This window comes from Orycteropus afer, unplaced genomic scaffold (genome assembly GCF_000298275.1).
Source record: "Orycteropus afer afer isolate SDZICR_OR568_19922 unplaced genomic scaffold, OryAfe1.0 scaffold00046, whole genome shotgun sequence".
NCBI classification, from domain to species: Eukaryota; Metazoa; Chordata; class Mammalia; order Tubulidentata; family Orycteropodidae; genus Orycteropus; species Orycteropus afer.
Window position 1 is genome coordinate 12,522,573 of NW_006921633.1, and position 20,329 is coordinate 12,542,901.

A 20,329-nucleotide genomic window follows, 5' to 3' on the forward strand; every position below is an offset into this window, starting at 1 on the left:
AGGGGTCGCTATGAGTCAGGTCTGACTCGACAGCACATAACAACAACAGAGTCTGGAATTGACCAAACATGCAATAAAAATGTAGATTAGGAGTGGTGATTGGAATGCAAAGTTGGAAACAAAATAATCATTGGTAGTTAGAAAACATGGCCTTGGTGATAGAAATAATGCTGAAGAACACATGAAAGAATTTTCCAAGACCAAAAAATTATTCGTTGCAACTATCATTTTTCAACAACATAAATGAAAGCTATACACGTTAACAGCAGCTATACATGGAAGGAATACACAGAGTCACTGTATCAAAAAGAACTGGTCAATGTTCATCCATTTTAGGATGTAGCATATGATAAAAAACCAATGGGACTAGAAGAAAAAGTAAAAGCTGCACTGAAGGAATTGGCGAAAAAAAGGAGCCAGGAACTGACAGAATAGCCATTGAGATGTTTCAAGAAATGGACGCCGTGCTGGAGGCACTCACTGGCTACCAACAGATTTGGGAAACAGCTACCTGGCCAAATGACTGGAAAAGATCCATATTTGTACCAATTCCAAACAATATCATTAATATCAAACGCAAGTAAAATCTTACTGAAGATAACTCAAAAATGGTTAGAGCAGTATATTGGCAGAGAACTTCCAAAAATGGAAAATGGATTCAGAAGAGAATGTGGAATGAGGGATATCACTGCTGATGTCAGAGGATCTTAGTTGAAGGCAAACAATACCAGAAAGATGTTTACTTATGTTTTGTTGACATGCAAAGGCATTTGATAATGCGGATCATACCAAATTATGGATAACATTGAGAAGAATGGGAATCCCAGAACAATGAAGTGTACTCATGAGGAATTTTACATAGACCAAGAGGCTGTCACTCAAACAGAAAAAGGGGATACTGCATGGTTTAAAAGTAGAAGCTCTGGTGACATAACTGCCTAAGGCACTTGATTGCTAACCAGAAGGTTGGCAGTTCAAACCCATCAGTTACTCCTTGGAAGGAAGACTGAGCAATCTACTTCCATAGAGATACCGCCTCAGAAACCAAAGGAGGGGGTCTCTATAAATTGGAGACAACTCGACAGCACCTAACAACAACACATGGTTAAAATCAAGAAGGCAGTGCATCAAGGTTGTATCCTTCCACCATACTTATTCAATCTGCATACTAGGCAAATAATCCAAGAAGCTGAACTATATGAAGAAGAATGTGGCATCAGGATTGAAGGAAGATTCATTAACCACCTATGATATGCAGAAGACACAACTATGCTTGCTGAAAGTGAGGATGACTTGAAGCACTTACTCATGAAGACTAAAGACTACAGTCTTCAGTATGGATTACACCTCAACATAAAGAAAACAAAAATCCACACAACTGGACCAATAAGCAGCATCAAGATAAATGGATAAAAGACTGAAGTTGTCATAGACTTCATACCACATTATTCTACATAAACACCACTGGAAACCGCACTCAACACATCAGACGAAGTATTGCATTGGGCAAATCTTCTGCAATAGATCTCTTTCAAGTGTTGAAGAGCAAAGATGTCTCCTTGAAGACTAAAGTGCACCTATCCCAAGCCATTGTATTTTCAATTGCCTCTTATGCATATGAAAGCGGGACAACGAATAAGGAAGACTGAAGAACAGTTGATGCTTCTGTGTTGTGGTGTTGGCAAAGAATGCTGAAAGTACCGTGGACCGTTAAAACAACTAACAGATCTGTCCTGGAAGAAGTATAGCCAGAATGCTCCTTGGAAGCAAGAATGGCCAGACTTTGTCTCACCTACTTTAGTCATGCTGTCAGGAGAAGGATATCCATTCCCTGGAGAAGGACATCATGCTTGGTAGAGTGTCAGTGAAAAAGCAGAAGGCCCTCAATAAGATGGACTGACAGATGGCTGCCATGATGGACTCAGGTATAGCAAGGATCATGAGGCTGGCACAGGACTGGGCAGTGCTTTGTTCTGCTGTACATGGGTGCTATGAGTTAGAGACAACTCGACAGCAGCTAACAACAACAACAACATACATGTAAACTTTGCCAGATGGAATATACAGGAATTAGATAACCTACTTCTGTGATAAGAGGTGATGGAGAAGTTCAATATCTTCCTTCAGTCAAAACAAGACCAGGACTGACTATGGAACAGATCAATTGCTTATATTTAAGTTCGACTTCACAATGAAGAAAATTAAAATAAATCCTTAAGAGTCAAAATATGGCCTTGATTATATCCCACCTTAATTTAGAGATCAACTGAAGAACAGATTTGATGCCTTCAACACCAATGACAAAAAAACAGACAAGTTATGGAATGACATCAAGAACATCATACATTAAAAAATGGGAAAAGATGACCAAAATGGATATAAAAAGAGACTCCAAAACTTGCTCTTCAACAGACAGTAGCTAAAGCGAATGGAAGAAACCACAAGATAAAAGAGTTGAAGAGATTTCAAAAGGTGGCTCGAGAAGACAAAGTAAAGTATTACAGTGAAATGGGCAAAGACTTGGAGTTAGAAAACCAAAAGGGAAGAACATTCTCGGCATTTCTCAAACTAAAAGAATTAAAGAATAAATTCAAGCCTTGAGTTGCAATATTGAAGGATTCTATGGGCAACATATTTAATGATGCAGGAAGCATCAAAAGAATATGGAAGGCATACAGAGTCACTACCAAAAAAAATTGGTCAATGTTCAATGGAGAGAGCATATGATTAAGAACCAATGGAACTGAAGGAAGAAGTCCAAGCTGTACTGAAGGCACTGGCAAAAAACAAGCCTCCAGGACTTGATGGAATACCGACTGAGATGTTTAAACAAACAAATGCAGCACTGGAGACACTTACTCATTTATACAAAGAAATCTGGAAGACAGCTAAACTGGTCAACTAATCAGAAGAGATCAACATTTGTTCCCATTCCAAAGAAAGGCGATCTCAAACAATGTGCAAATTAACGAACAATACCATTAATATCATACAAAAGTAAAATTTTGCTGATGATAATTCAAAAATGGTTGCAGTCGCATACAGACAGTCAATGTCCAGAAATGCAAGCTGGATTCAAGAAGACATGGAACGAGGGTTATCATTGCTGGTGTCAGACAGATCTTTTGTGAAGACAAGGAAAATCAGAAAGATGTTTATCTGCTTTTTATTGACTATGCAAAGGTAATCAACTGTGTGGATCTAACAAATTAGGGAATAACACTGCCAAGAATGGGAATTCCAGAACAATTAACTGTGCTCAGGAGGAACTTGTACATAGACTAAAGCTGTCGTTCAAACCTAACAAGGGGGATACCTCAGGGCTTAAAATCAGGAAGGATGTATATCAGGGTTGTATCCTTTCACCATACTTAATTAATCTTATGCTGAGCCAATAATCTGAGAAGCTGGACTACATAAGAAATGTGGTATGAGAATTGGAGGAAGACTCATTTAACAACCTGTGATATGCAGATGACATAGCCTTGTTAGCTGAAAGTGAAGAACACTTGAAGCACTTATTGATGAAGATCCAAAATTACAGCCTTCAGTATGCATTACATCTCAACATAAAGAAAACAAAAATCCTCACAACTAGACCAATAAGCAGTAACACGATAAATGGAGAACAGGTTGAAGTTGTCAGTGATTTCATTTTATGTGGATGCACAATCAATACCCACAGAAGCGCCAGTCAAAAAATCAGATATTGTATTGCTTTGGGCAAATCTGTTGTAGAAGATCTCTTTAAAATGTTGAAGAGCAAAGATGTCACTTTGAAGACTAATGCACCTAACCTAAGCGATGATATTTTCAATTGCCTCATAAACCAAAGAAAATTTCATTAATTTGAATTATGGTGTTGGTGGAAAATAATGAAAATACCATGGAGTGCCAGAAGAATGAGCAAATCTGTCCTGGAAGAAGGGCAGCCGGAATACTCCTTGGAATTGAGAATAGCCACTTTGTCTCACCTACTATGGTCATGATGTCAGAACGGAACCATTCCCTGGAGAAGGATATCACACTTGGTCAAGTAGAGAGATAGCAAAAAAGGGGAAAACTGTCAGCAACATGGATTGACATAGTGGCTGCCACGTTGGGGTCAAAGTGTAAGAAAGACTATGAGGATGGCACACTTTGCAGTGTTTCATTCTGTTGTATACAGGGTCGTTATGAGTCGGAGCCAACTTGTGGCACTTAACAACAACAGAATAACTAAAATTAAAAAAAAGGAAGAAAAGACAATGACTCTTTTAGGTAATCTCTTCCATATTCCTGACTTTAAATACCATTTTTATGTTGATGGACAAGAGATTTGGTGGTATAGTGGTTAAGGCACTCCACTCTCAAACAAAAGGTCAATGGTTTGAACCCAGCAGCCCCTCCAAGGGAGAAAGATGAAGCAGTAGGCTTCTGTAAAGATTTACAGCCTTGGAAACCATACGGGGCTGTTGTACTGTCCTACAGAGTCATTAAGAATTGGAATCAACTCGATGTCAGTGGGTTTTGTTTGGTTCTTCTGGTTTATGTTTATGACCCACAAATTTATTTTTCCGGACCAAACCTCTCTCAGAGCTCCAAACTCATATATCCAACTGCTTAACTGACATCATGATTCGATGTCCTACTAGTACCCATTCTTGTTTATCTCAGATGCAATCTACCCAATTGCTCAAGCAGGAAACACAAGATGACATCTCTATGTCGTCCTTCTTCCTGAACACTCTCTCTTTTCACTCACACCCCAATCCAATCCACCACCAAGTAATGTACACTGAAATGAGTCCCTTTATCTGTCTTTTTGCCTTGGTTACTTGGAAAAAAAGCTTGAGACAATTTTTCCCCCTAGGCTCAGAGAAGTTACCTTTGCCCTAGTTTTCCATTCCACAGGGTTGTTACTTTCATCCAGGTTGACTGGCATGTCATGGATAACCTATAAATACCTGTGTGTGATCCTTTTTTATCTGGGCTTAGGCTCCAGCATGCCCTATGATTAGTCTATTTTATGCACCTTGCAAGGATTGGTCAATACACTTGCCCAAATGAAATGACTATAGCCTACCACTCAAATGAAATATCTGTTGCCTACTGAGAGGAGACTGGTCAGTTCGTGGCTCTGGTGAGAGGGCTATGAATGCCTTGAAAATGATGAGGAGTTTGCTTATACAGGTATTACCTGATTTACAGTGAAGTAACACTCCAATCAATCTGTTGTAAATTGGTTCTGATCTAAATTGAATACCTCATTTTTTTAAGTTTTCACTATTACTGTCTTTTATCATCATTATCTTTATAAATCTAATAGTGGTTTGAAAAGTAAATCATACAAGGGAACATCTACATGTGAACATCTCAGAATAACAACAGCAGCACATTATGTGCTGCAACATATTACTAACAATAAGATAAACAAAAAGGACAGTTGTAAATTAGTGCTGTTTTTTGTTATTTGAATACGCTATAAATTGGGAACTACTGTATATGCAGCCAATCCCACAGAGGTAGGAAGAAAGAAGCAGAAGGAAGAAAGAAGATAAGAGAGGTGGCAAACAATCTTCTAAAAGAGCTCTAACATGGGTCAAGGGCTTTAACACTAAGGATAGCAAGAGGCCCGGAAAGAGTCCTGTTGCACAATCAGTGGTGACAGGAGAAATCTGCTGCTAGGAGTGTAGCTAAAGGAGTTGAACAAAACTACTACACTGGCTATGAGCTGAGTCAGTTAGAAGTGGAGAGGCCAAGGGCAGGGAGGCCAAAGGCAGAGAAGTCTGTCCTCAGGGGGCCGAAAGAAGGCCTGTACAACTGAGAAGGGATGTGCACATCCAAAAGGAGCTTAGATCTGTCCTGCACTGAAGAAGGAAGGTATGTGCTTTCCACTTTAGGGGTGCCTTCCAGACTTTGTGAACATGCTTCCTAATCCTGAGTTGTAGCCTGGGAGCTCTGGTGGCGTAGTCCTAAGGTATTTGACTGCTAACTAGAAGGCTGGTGGTTCAAACCCACCAGCTGCTCCTCAGAAGGAAGGTTGGGCAATCTACTTCCATAGAGATATCGCCTTGAAAATCCAAGGAGGGGTTGCTATGAGTCAGAATTGACTCAACAGCAGTGAGACTATTTTTTTTGGTTTTAGCCTACTGATGATCCCGATCCTGAGCTGTATCGCTGTTACTTTCTTAATAAACCACTGAACTATAAATAATGGTCTGTGAGTTCTGTGTGGCCACTGTAATGGATTACCAAACACAGCAGAAAAGTATAAAGTGCCATGGGTGGGAAAGTTGGTGTCAGAATTGGTAAAAAGTTTGCCAAGTGGTTGGAAATCTTCCTCCACCTCAAGGGAACCATTGTTGGGGCTGATCTTGACTCTCATTATCCCTCATTGAAGCTAGGCAGTTTCTGATGCTACTATTACTACTACCATTTCACAGGTGTTATAACCTGCTATTTAGTTCATTATTTCCACTGCCACCATCCTATTCCAGGGCATCATCAACTCATTACTAGACTAGCACATTAGGTTCTTTATAACTTTCTCTATTCCATTTTATTACCTATAAACAAGTATTAGAGTACATTTATTCCCTTGTTTTCTACTTTACTTAGAGTAAAATGGAAATGCCTTATTAAGGTCATAAGGCTTACATGACTTGGCTGTCTAGTTTTCCAATCTCATTTTCTCATTCCATTTTCCCATCTCACACTCATTCTGGCCACTACCTCTCTGTCAATTCCTAGACTTGCCTAGTTCTTTTCTTCATCAAACATGTTAGGAATCAGGCTACTCTAACTGGATCACTCTTTATCCTCTTCACTACGCTGGCTCCTTTACATCCTTCCAGTTCAGATTATATATAGTCTCTCAAGAGAAACATTCCCAAACTATCAAATATAGTAATGGGTCACTATCCACCTCCACTCCTTATAACAGCATGGCATGTTTCAGTCATAGCAACTATCACTATATTAAACTATCAGTTTGTTTGAAATTATTCCCATTATGCATGCTGATTTTTATCTGATGTCCTAGAATTCAATAAAGGCTGGAACTGTGTTTATTTCAGGGCTATGAACCCACTTGAACTGCTTCAGTCATGGTCAAGGCAGCAAAATTGGAACAGATTGGAATTTGTAAAAAGTGGGTATATCGTAACAATAACTGGAATAGTCAGTTAAGCATTTGGAGATGAGTTTGGAGCTCTGAGGAGAGGTTTGGTCTGGAGAAATAAATTTGTGGGTCATCAGCATAAACCAGAAAAAACAAACAAAACCCACTGACATCAAGTTGATTCCAATTCTTAGTGACCCTGTAGGACAGTACAACGGCCCCATAGGTTTTCAAGGCTGTAAAACTTTACAGGTCAAAGCACTGAAATGGGAGATTCAGAAGAGGTGTAATGAGCCCTTTCACGAGCCTGATGCAGGATATTTCATTACTGTCAGAGGGGAACAAACACTCAGAGTGCCAGACTGGCCACCACCTCTGGGCTAGCACTGTAGTTTCTGCCTCTCCCTGTCAAAAGATCTGGTTGCTATGCAACATGCACACTATTCTTGTTACCTAAGAGGATACTAAGTTTCTAGCAGAGCATCAACCTGTGATTTTTCCCATTCTGGTACACCCAATGTTCTACAAATTCGGGTCCATCTCAGTTTTGCTTCACTGACCATGACTGAACCAAGATAAATCTGTTGAAAGCCCTGATATACTTAGATTCTTATAAAAACAATATTTAAATGCTATGCCTAGATCATATTAGTCATCTAAATAGCTGATTAAAGAATAAATAGGTTCCCAGGTTTTACAGTCTTTAAGAGATGACTGAGGAAATTATTTTCCTCTCAACAAAGAGACAAAACAATACTGTGAAAATAAAATCTGATAAATAGTCACCTCACTATCTTCCACTGCCACTTTTCCTGAGGGTGGTTTAAATGATGCAAGCATCTCTAGTAAATCAAAAAGAGTAGTTAGGTGAGGTTCTTGTAAAAGCAAAAGCATTGGAATATTGTCTTTCTGAGGGGGTGGAAGGCAAGATGCTGGCAGCTGAACACCTTCCCCTTTCCGTTCTCTTCTTGGTGCACCCAATGATACAAATACCATCTATAAAAATAGGAAGAAGGAGATGAGATAATAATTATACGTATCAAGTTTTTGGTTAAAACAAATAAAAAAATAAAAAAACAAAATAAAATAAACAATAAAAAAACGAATAAATCTCTTAAGTAAAAAGTAAGTTCAATTATGTCTTAACATAACAAAACAAATGGTAACTACTTTTAAACTATTATCTTCAACTACAGACTGTATGTCAGCAGATTATGAAAACTTAAATCACATTTTATATGTGTACCTGCATATCCTTAAAACCAAGCTCATGAAGTGCCTTTTCATCATAATCTGTTGTTAACTCATGTCCAGAAGAAATCATCCTGACAGGTCCCATAAGGCCTCCTGAAAAACAGCAGAAAATTAACATGAATATTATTAATAACAATTTATTTGCTGAGAAGAATACATAAACACAACAATTAGGTCTACAGGAAACTGAAATTAAGAAATACGTTAGAGAAGTAGAGATAGCACTAAGTATACTTCCTTTTTATTTTCTGTTGCCCACCACTATCTTTGTTGTTGTTGTTATATGCCGTCGAGTCAAACCCGACTCATAGCGACCCCTCCTTGGGTTTCCAAGGCAGTATCACTACGGAAGTAGGATTGCCCAACCTTCCTTCCGAGGAGTGGCTGGTGGGTTTGAACCGCCAGCCGTCTGGTTAGCAGGCAAGTGTCTTAGCCACTATGCTACCAGAGCTCCCTCACCACTATCTTTAGGCAGTGAAAATTACAAGAAAAATGTCTTTAACACCAGTCTAACTAGATCAGCTCCTGGTTACATAATAACATAAAAAATCTTGCAACTGATAAAATCCTCCAACAGCTTCCTGGGAATCTATAGCATTTCACCTAGCAATACATGCAAAGGTGTCAGATTCTTTAATACCTAAAATGTTGAAGAAACTAGTATGTGTATGTGATGAATGAATTCTCTCATTCCAGTTATTATTCACGAATCTTTCTTCCAACACACAACAAAACACACACTAAAAACAGAAAGCAAACAAAATATAAAGCAAAAAGATGAGCTATATGGGAACTCCAAGCAAGATGTCCAACAGACAGGTAAGTTACACAGACCCTCTGCAACAAAGAAACAAGAAACCAATTGAAACAGGTAACAGAAGATAATCCTGCAACATTGAGCATGGAAGGGGGAAGGATAAAGAAGTGGATTAAATACCAACTAGAAGATCTGATACTGTAGTGCCTAAGGCAGCTGACTGCTAACCAGAAGGCTGGCGGTTCAAACCCACCAGCCACTCCTCGGAAGGACGCTTGGGCAATCTACTTCCCTAGTGATACTGCTTCGGAAACCCAAGAAGGGGTCGCTATGAGTCAGGTCTCACTTGACAGCACATAACAACAACAACAGAAGAATCTGAACAGAAACAGTAAATGAGACAATCACAGTTGTTCTGAAAGCATGGACAATTTTATTATTTACAAGTGGCATAATGCTCCAGGCAGCAATCTAAGAATAGGCATATGCCAAGGACTGCATGGGCAACCGCACTGGTGACTGATTAGAAAGGAAAATAGTGAGTAAGGAGACAAACATAGCTGTAGACTGCTGGCTGGCCTGGGGCGTGCAGCCACCTTGAATATTTGCAAGCAGCATTCTGATGCAGGCAGCAACCTAAGAATTGGCTCCCCAAAGCTGAGGACAGCACAGGAAATTGCACTGGAGGTTGACAACGAGAAAGGTGCCACATTCTCCTTCTTACTCTTATTACCTCCCCTCTACCCATGTAGTGGAGTGAGTTACTTGCTATGGTTTTTCTGCTGATGGTCTTTACGACTCCCACCAGATTACTGCATGCAAATTACTCCATGCAAATAAGGTGTATGGAGCTCTAATGTGAAGACTGACTGGTTTTGCTATGCTGTTGGGCTTAAAATGAGCCCTCCTAGAAGGAGATGGGGGGAATCTCACCGTCATCAAGAGGTGAGTGCCAGAGGTGGAGTGTAGCAGACTTGGACCAGAGATCTCTGCGCTGGACCTGCTCAGCAGAGACAGCCAGCCAAGACAACCCAGATGAGAAACCAAGAGGTAAGAGACAGAGCTGTGGGCCTGCCAGACCACAGAGCAAGAAGGGTTGCTGGCAGAGTGGGAGACACCTAGGTACACCTATCAGGAGAACTAACGGAACTCTGCAACACTTGCCTGATATGACCAAGAAGCCAAGGGCTATACAGGCATGCCTGAGGGCACGGCAAAGGGGAGACTGTCCTGATCAAAAAAGTATATCCTGAGAGCACTCTTGAACCTGCATTGCAGTCTATTACTTCCCTGATAAACCCTATAATCATATTGTCTGTGAATTCTGCATGGCCACTGCAACGAATCATAGAACCTGGCAGAGAAGTAGCGAGTGCCATGAAAGGGAAAGTTAGTGTCAAAACTGGCAAAGAGACTGGAGGGTGGTGGCATGTCTGGCCTCATAGGAATAAGCCTTGGATTGTTGATGGTGACTGTTTCCCCCTTGTGAGGCTGGAAGAGGTCAGAATATGCAGACTCCAGACCTTTTTGCAACCCACCCCCACTTGGTGAACAGAGGTGTGGCTGCCCACCTCATCCACTCACCATCTGGACTGGCAGGAATTCCATGCCAGTCTGTGTGCCCTGACAGAGCCTACGTGCTCTGCTCTGCCCGCCAGTATTGTTTTTGTTTGTTTTTAAATTATTCTATCTTATTTTTCCTCCTTTCTTCCTTTTCATTTTTTTTTTCTCTTCTCTTCCCCTGGTTCTTTTTTCTTTCTTAATAATATATAACCTCCTTGCTCTTCCTTGAAAACATCAAGCATATTCCCATCTGAAGGCCTAAGATGCTCATTCCCCAGGGACTCACAAGGCTCATCATCTCCCTTCATTCAAGTCTCTGCTGAAATGTGAGTTGGAAAACGTCATTTTTACAACTAATTCTTTACTCTGCTTTGCATTTTTGTTTTTTTAAAAAACACTTACTTACTATCTGATATTATATATTTGTAGGTGTTCTGGTAGCGTAGTACCTAAGGCATCTGAATGCTAACCAGAAGGTTGGTTGGCAGTTCAAACCCACCAGCCACTCCTCGGAAGGAAGGCTGGGAACTTCCGTAGTGATGTTGTTGTTGTTGTTATGTGCCATCGAGTTGGACCTGACTCATAGCGACCCCTCCTTGGGTTTCCGAGGCGGTATCACTACAGAAGTAGGATTGCCCAACCTTCCTTCCGAGGAGTGGCTGGTGGGTTTGAACCGCCAGCCGTCTGGTTAGCAGGCAAGTGTCTTAGCCACTATGCTACCAGAGCTCCCGTAGTGATATCGCCTCGGAAACCCAAGGAGGGGTTGCTATGAGTCAGGTCCAACTTGACAGCAATGCATTTGGTTTTTGTATCTACCCTTGAATACAAAAAAACAGTTCCATAAAGGCAGACATTCTGTTATGTTCAAGGATATATTCCCAGTATTAGAATTAAGTGGTAAGTTTAAGTAAACTTACCAGTACTTCCCACATTGCTGGCCAAATAACACTGAGCAAGTTTTTTGGTGATCAAATCAAAAAGTTAAAAAATTTTTCGTGAGAATGAGGAAGAATAGTTTGCAAATAATATCTGAATCAATTCTGAGCAACTCACTGCTTAAGAATCGAGTTATCACACAAAGGAGTGGGGAAGAAGAGGGCAACCATGAACAAAGTAGATCTTAATAGAAGTAAAGTTTCAAAGTTGATACATAAAGTCTAAATGATTGTCCTTACCGGGAAAGTCTCCTTTTCGGCTGCTTTGACCAAACTCCTGAAGCTGAGCTTGTTGGTTTATTTGTTCTTTCTGTAAATTTTCATACCAATGAGTTACTTCAGCCCTAAGATCTGCTACCTGGTCACTAGGATACATTTCAATAGTCATCTGAAATATGAGATGCAACCAATTTAAAAATACAAAAAGAACAGATATTTGGACTGGGAAATATTATCAATTTGGAAATTAAAACTATGTAACTACCTTATCAGGAAGTCCAGCTGGCTGGCATACAACCCTTAGTGGTAGGGACTGTTTGTCACTCAGTGCTTTCAAATGACTACTAATACCAGTACCTTCAATTTGCCACTGTCTCAGATGATATGCAAACCTGAAACACAACAAAAATCACACATAGGAAAAGCATAATTTTAAACCACTTTAATGTTACATTTAAAGTTAAAAGTTGTGGGTTTGTTTTTTTTTTAAAAACATCTGACAAACCAAAAAAAAGTCTACAAGAGGTTTGGCACACACTAGCCTAAAGCACTAAGTTTAAATTTATCATACTAAATTAAACTTAAATGCATAAATATAACTAAAAGCTCCTAACAAAACAGCTTCAAAGTTCCTGGAAGGGAAAAAAAATTCCAATTAAGAACAGTTAACGTTTAAATGAGAGTGGAAGTGGCTTAGAGAAGTAGGAGGAATTTAAAGAAATAAAGTTATCTGGTAAATGAAATGGTGAGATATCATTCCAGTATTCAGAAGAGGAAAAAAAAAAAGAGATTTAGGAAATATTTTTCATAGATAGAAACATATCCTAGTAAATTTAATTCAGTATACATTAACTAGAATAACAGAACTTTTAAGTCAATTCCATGACTACTGAAATTGTAATACAAATTACAAAAACTCTTATATAGATTGATCAGACGTACACAGCATAAGACTTGCTAAATATATGTCAATTTTTAACTTTTGAGTTGCTAATGACAGGATCCAGGGTCCCTGAGTGTAGTTAAGAAGAAAAATTATCAATGCCTAAAATGATTGGCAATTCTAAAATGAGAAAAATGGTAAGAATGAATGGACTCACTTTATTTCCTAGAAGTGATTCAGTGGCCAGCTCCTAGGATTGTTATTACCAAGCCTGAATAAGAATAAAGCATCTATGACTGAGTAAAAGAGTAATATTAAAAATCTTTTCTGGATTTTTTAGACTTTAAGATGACTTTAGATGGACCAGGGTTATTTCTGACCTCAGTACTAATAACATTTTGGGCTGACAGTTTGTTTTCTTTTGGGGAGGGGGGGCTGTCTTATAAATGCAGATGTCTGGCAGCATCCATAGCCTCTACTTACTAGATTCCAATAGTCCCTCCCCTCAACTGTGACGATCAAAACTGTACATAGAGATTACATAATGTCCCCTGGGCAAGAAAATCTCCTTCAGTTTAGAACAATGCTTAAAATACCACCTTACCTCTTTTAAAAAAGGAAACCCTTTGAAAAATACACTTTTATTCTTTAAACACAAGAAATACACAACAAAAAGCAATTATTTCGTATTTTTAATCTATGAATGTCAGGCAATTTTAAAATTAGTAAAAACACTAAACGCAGTAAGAAATTAATCTTATGCAAAGATACTGGACAAGAATGTGCCTGACAATACCTAGATTATTTTTTAAACTACTGTTTTTTGTTTTTTTGGATATTCTATTTTTCCTGTTCACCAGTTTCTCTGCTAATCACCATCTGAAAATATTTACGTAAATTATTCAACACTTTCTGGTCTCAATGTCATATAGGCTGAGGTTCACATGGTCTACTAGTCCCTTGGACAAATTATTTCCATTTATCTTTGGTTTTCTTCATTCTTCTTTCCTCCAGCTGCGGAGACACCAATTGTTGGTAATAGGTGGCTGCTCATAAGCTTTTAAGACTTTAGCTGCTACTCACCAAAGCAGGGGAGCTCTGGTAGCGACTGCTAACCAGAAGGCTGGAGGTTCAAACCCACCAGCCACTCCTCGGAAGGAAGATGGGGCAATCTACTTCCATAGTGATACTGCCTCGGAAACCCAAGGAGGGGTCACTATGAGTTGGGTTCGACTCGATGGCACATAACACCACCACCACCACCAAAGCAGAATGTAGAACAATTTTTTTGTGTAGTATGTTATGCCAATTGAACTTGATGTCCCTCTGCAACCATATTCCTGAGCCCAAAGGCCCAGTGAATAATGTCTGAGTTTTATAATTAATATGTATTTTTTATTAACTTGAGTAAGTCATATTACCAAATTTGCTGATTTTTAAAAAAAATTTAAAGGGGTGAAAATTTGAGGCAATATTTAAATTCTATGGGAGAAACTCAAGAGTTTCTTTACACATCCTTTAAAAACATAAGGAATTATTTAAACAGAATTTCCACCAATTGCAATCACCATCAAAGTAATGAATTTTGCAGTGCACAAATGCTTTAAATCATGGAACCATACTACATAAGGAGTGTCTGAAATATGTTTCTAATTCAAGATTTGATATTTTAAATAAAACATCCATAAATACCAAGTGAGTAATATTTTGCAATATTAAACTCAGATCTGAAGTTGAAAGAAGCTATTAATTTTAACATTTTTCAAGAGTTCATTTGTACTTTTACATTTACTCATAGTTAAAGACTTTTAACAAACAATTTCTTAGTTAAAACTATCTACTCACCTTTCACTTCAGTCGATATATTCATAAATGTTAATTTGTTTTATTTCTGTATTACACAGGTTATGTCTAAATTAATTATACAGCTATTCATTAACACAGAATTTTTTTGTCAAGTTTCCATGGTAAATGGAAATTCAAAATTAAAATACTGTCTCCTAGGTCCAGGAAGAAAAAAACAAAACAGCAAATGAAACAAATGACTCAACTTGATTCACCTATGAGTGATTATTTGGTGAGGGTTTTAGTCAAATTTTTTGAGTGGTGGTCTCTTTCTCTTCTGCCTAAATCAGTAATTTCTTATAGATGGAATTCTGTGTAGAGATTCTAATTTTTAGTCATGCATGTCTGCACAATGTTTAATGATTTTTGAAAGCACTACAACATTTATCAATTTATCAGGGATATGTCTTTCCTATTCCATGGTAACTTGGTAAATATTCTGGATACTTCTGTATATATACTCTTCATTTTTGGTTAACTATGCTTTCTATCTGACCCCAACAAAATCTTACTTGTTACAGAAAAATTATTTTAGAATACTTTGGACATTTTAGCAATTAAAACAAAAAAATAAATAAAAATAAAAGACTTAAATTCACTCTAATAATGTGGTATAAAAAATTTACCTTCTTCTAAATGCTTCTAGATGTGTCTTCAGCATTAGGAGTCCTCTTTCTATAACAGTGAGGCTTGAGTGTGATTCCTGTTCAAGACTGCTGGACGCTATCATAAGACTCTCCATACACTTACTAATAAATTCTTGTTCTTTCTCCAAACCTGTTTTACCTGAAAGCCAGATGTTGACATCTACATTAATCATATATTCTAGTTCAGCTATATTAAAGAAAAAAAATTGGAGCTCAACAAAAAAATCCTCACATTGAAAAAAATGTATATTTAAGACAATTATTTCAATCACTCACCATTTATATAATAGGAGTTAATATACTGGATAGCTGCTCGACTGACATCACCAGATTGTGCTCTTAAAGCAATGCCCCAAAATTGGTCCATACCACATAGCTAAGGGAGAAAACATGATCACATCTATAAATTTTATTGTTTGTCAAACCATGTAAGTGATCAGAAAATTAAAGTGTCAAATTTAAAAGTCATACAGTATCCTACATTATCACAGCACAATAATAAAAAGTGATAGAAACCTTGCCAAATTTACTGCTTTCAAGTATTACCAGAAAGTTCAAATAGATTCTAACCCAAGGTTTCACTTAAATTTGTTAACATGAGATGACAAAATGAATGTTTTCATTAATATGTATAAGAAAAGGAGGAAGTGAAAGTTCTCAAAACATGGGCAGGGTAAAGAAAGATATTTTGAAAGGTGGCTGAATATCAACAGTGTTAAAATCTACATAACATGTAGTGTTACCTCAAAATTAGAGCACAGCTACTTCTCAAATAAATCTAATCTGCCTGCTCTGTTTTATTAAATTATCAAAACTTATTATAGGATACCATAGTAAGGAGACCAAAAACTTCAACAAAACTGTTTAAACAATCAAAGAAGGTAATAGGAAAACATTCTAGGTACAAATCAAATCATCCTTTATCATATAGATTAACACCCATTTTCTCTTTGTCATATTAATATGGCATGAACCTCTGAAAAAAACAAAAAAATATGGACACTATATAAATCAAAGCTATCATTAATCAAGTAGAATGTTCAGTAAGTCTGTACTAAAAGAATCCAGGGACAAAACCTACAAAAGCCCCAAACTAGTCAAATATATACTCTAAGCCTATAAGACTAGGAAATTGAGAGTATTCAGAGTCAATGAATTGATCATGACGCCACATGGTTAGAGATGATTTAGGTAGCGTCTACTCCAGCACAAAGGTTACGAATAGGTAACTGCACTTTAATTGCCCAAGAGCAACTACATGGTTGGACACCACAAATGGCAAAAAAAAAAATCAGATTCAAGACAAATCAATCTACTATCTGACATATTATTTGATTATATTATCCAGGAGCTTCTAGGGAGTAAAGAACACTCAGATGGCCTTTCCTATATAAATCAAAAAATACATATTAAATAAAACCAAGGTTATCTGTTATAATGAAAATTCACCAAATTTGCTTTCTAAGATTTTTCAAATCAAAAGAGAAAGCTTTATAAAAATCAAAGAGTAACAGTCTTTATAGATGGTAAACTTAATACTTGGTAGTTAACTGTTGTTGTTAGGTGCTATCAAATTGTTTCCAACTCATAGTGACCCCTATATATAAAATGAAACACTGTACTGCCCTATCCTAATAATCATTGTTGTTATGTTTGAGCCCAATGTAGCAGTCACTATGCCAGCAACCCACACTTTGAGGGTCTTTCTCTTTTTCAGTGATCCTCTACTTTACCAAGCATGGTATCTTCCTCTAGGGATTGGCCCCTCCTGGTAACATGTTCAAAGTACATGAGATGAAGTCTCACCATCCTCATTTCTAAAGAGTATTCTGGCTTTACTTCTTCTGAGGCTGATCGGTTCACTGTTTTGGCAGCCCATGATACATTTAATATTCTTTGCCAACACCATAATCCAAAGGCATCAATTCTTCTTCAGTCTTCCTTATTCACTGTCCATCTTTCACATGCATATGAGGCAATTGAAAATACCAGGGGGCTTGGGTCAGGAGCACTTTAGTCCTCAAAGCACTAATTGCTGTTGTTGTTGTTATGTGCCATCTTATTAGGTAACCTAATTTGAGTAGTAAAGGGAAAATTCCAGCAATGTCAATTTTAAATGCATACCTCAGAGTTTGAACCACCATCATAGGCACTGGTAGCCAATCGAGCCAAATTGCAGAGATGCTGAAAAAGGTTTAAGCCAGTCATACTGATTGTTTCAGGCTTTAGCTGGGGCATCTTTAAAAAAAAAATTAAGCCAGTTTAGGGTGATGTATAAATTAATACATTTCATTTTATTACAATGAATAGATTTAAGTCAACAGAATGAATTTTATTGGAAATACTGCAGAAGAAAATGTATCAGTTCTAATTTTCAGTCATAATTTAAAACAACAAGTAGCAATTCAATGAAGATGTTTATTCAGGTCATAATTGTAACCCATTGGATATATTTCCATTTTAGACATGTACATAGATCAAAATCAAAGGAAATGGATGAAAACATTTTATCATTAACTGGATACTTACATTGTAGACATTTATAAGATGTGTAGCTACATGTACAGTTTACACATAAATAAAAATCTTAGGTTCTGTTTGTAGCTTTGTCTTGAATTTATTAATATGATTTATTTAAAATGTACCAAACTCACTTCTTGTTGTGTTGTTATGTGCTGTGGAGTCGGCCTTGACTCACAGCGACCCCTCCTTGGGTTGCCGAGGCAGTATCACTACGGAAGTAGACTGCCCAACCTTCCTTCAGAGGAATGGCTGGTTGGTTTGAACTGCCAGCCTTCTGGTTAGCAGTCAAGCACCTTAGGCATTACGCTACCAGAGCTCCCAAAATTCACTTATATAGAATCGATTCCACAAGGAGATTAATTTATAATTTCAAAACGAAGCAGTAACTATAATAAAAAGGCTACTGCTTTATTATTGTTAGCTTCACAAAATTTAAATGAGAATACACATACAAATTATCAAGAAGAAAACTAGGATCATGGATTCAATTCATTTAGGAAAGTTATCATCTGAATCACCTGTGGTATGTGGTAAAGGAGAACAAAAACTAGATAGGAGGACATATTTCCTATCATGACAATGTTTCCTAAAATGCCCTCCCAGGGATCTACAAATCTAGAGATTGGCTGGTATCTATCCAGAAGACTGGCTGAAATCAGTCATTTAAACTGAGGAAGGAGCCAAAGAATACAACTCTCAATCTCTGCTTCTCAAGATGGTAATTGGACCACAATGTAATTAACTGATTTAGAAAACAAACTCTCAAAAACCTACACATTTCTAATTAGTGTTAGCCTGAAGAATTATTCTAATTACTATGAATTGAGGTACTTGAACTAAGAAATAAAACATTCTTTGTAAATAAAAAATAAATACCTATTTAGATATAAACATTGTCAGGAACAAGATTATAGCAAAATCTAAGTGAAAGAGGTTGTAAAAGGATTACTAAAAATGGTATATTGTCTTCTTTTTAAAAAAATTATATAAAAAAATAAAAAATAAATAGTTTAGACTTCATATTTCAATAGACAAAAAGGGTATATGAAAACAATATAAACAATAAAAATATACAGAAATAAAATTACCTTCTCAAGGAAAAGATGTTTGTAGGTTTCCATTCCCATTGCATGTTGATCTTTACTTCGAACTTGATTTAAAAACCAATGGAGTGCATCATCATAACATTCAGAATCTTCGACTAAACAATGCCATAAAATGTCAACTTGCTCTAAACTTAACCCTAGATAAAAACCACAAATTTTACATTTTATAAATGATATAAAAAGTAATTACACATCTTCTTTTAGGTGATGCACTCGAAGGAAGGTTGGGCAATCTACTTCCGCAGTGATACTGCCTTGGAAACCCAAGGAGGGGTCGCTATGAGTCAGGTCTGACTCAACGACACGTAACAACAACGACGACATGTATATGCATGTATGTAGCTTATTTCTATAAAATACGTACTACCACCAAGAACTCAATTCTCTTTATGCCTTTCTGTTTGAAAAATTCTGAATTGTGGTAAATACATTGTTTTGGTCCTAATTAATCTATTAAAGCACCACTACAGCAAGAATTAGAGAAAAACTATTTGATAAAAAATATTTTCTAAGAAATTCCACAGAATTAATGCTTTTAAAAAAGTAGTTAAATATAACTCATAAGTAAATTATTTAAAGCACATCTCTTAAAAGTGCCATTTGTTCTGGAAAATCATTAGCCCTAAAGAATGAGTACATGACTGTGTCAAAAAAACATGATTGCGGAGAAGTAATCACAAAAGTTGAGAAGTCCGTTTTAAGGTTTGAGAATTAACAACAGAGAGGATACCATGTTTTAAAAAACTCATTCACTATACATTGTTGTTGTTGTTATACGCCATTGAGTCGGACCCAACGCACAGCGACCCCTCCTTGGGTTTCCAAGGCAGTATAACTATGGAAGTAGATTGCCCCATCTTCTTTCCGAGGAGTGGCTGGTGGGTTTGAGCCACCAGTCCTCTGGTTAGCAGTCAAGTGCCTTAGGCACTATGCTACCAGAGCTCCTCGTTACACATAGAAACCAAAGAAAAACCACCAAACTCACTGCTGTTGAGTCATTCCCAACTCATAGCGACCCCTCCTTGAATTTCTGAGGCAGTATCTCTATGGAAGTAGATTGCCTAGTCTTCCTTCTGAGGAGTGGCTGGTGGGTTTGAACTTTGAACCCCAGCCTTCTGGTTAGCAATCAAATGCCTTAGGCACTACACCACCAGAGCTCCCTTATGCATAGGAGGTAGGTATTTAAGTGCCAATAAGCTCTATTTTTGTAAACCATGAAAACAGGGTCCTTATGGTGAACAAACCCAAGGGGAACCAACTATCCAGAAGGGACAAACATCAACACATCAGAGGATACAATTAGCTGGAGTCAATGAAATGAGATAAAACCTCTAAGGTGTTTTCACCTAAGCCCTCTTTACAATAGCAAGGAGATGAAAACAACCTGAGTGCCTACCAACAGATGAATGGATAACCAAACTATGTTACATTCACACAATGAAATACTTTAACCAACATTAAAGAATAGTGAAGAATCTGCAAACTACCTCATAAC

General features: G+C 37.5%; 1 protein-coding gene across 1 annotated transcript in view; it reads right to left on the minus strand.

Moving 5' to 3' along the window:
- USP34 (ubiquitin specific peptidase 34) overlaps window positions 1-20,329 on the minus strand; it is a 312,910-nt gene that overhangs the window by 141,628 nt on the left and 150,953 nt on the right. Inside the window, exons 22-29 of the mRNA XM_042780562.1 lie at window positions 18,817-18,971; window positions 17,330-17,443; window positions 15,482-15,581; window positions 15,185-15,344; window positions 12,096-12,222; window positions 11,852-11,999; window positions 8,349-8,449; window positions 7,889-8,098 (exon numbers count right to left, since the gene is read on the minus strand). Coding sequence (XP_042636496.1) covers window positions 7,889-8,098; window positions 8,349-8,449; window positions 11,852-11,999; window positions 12,096-12,222; window positions 15,185-15,344; window positions 15,482-15,581; window positions 17,330-17,443; window positions 18,817-18,971 — 1,115 coding nt within the window. The remainder of the gene's footprint in view (window positions 1-7,888; window positions 8,099-8,348; window positions 8,450-11,851; window positions 12,000-12,095; window positions 12,223-15,184; window positions 15,345-15,481; window positions 15,582-17,329; window positions 17,444-18,816; window positions 18,972-20,329) is intronic.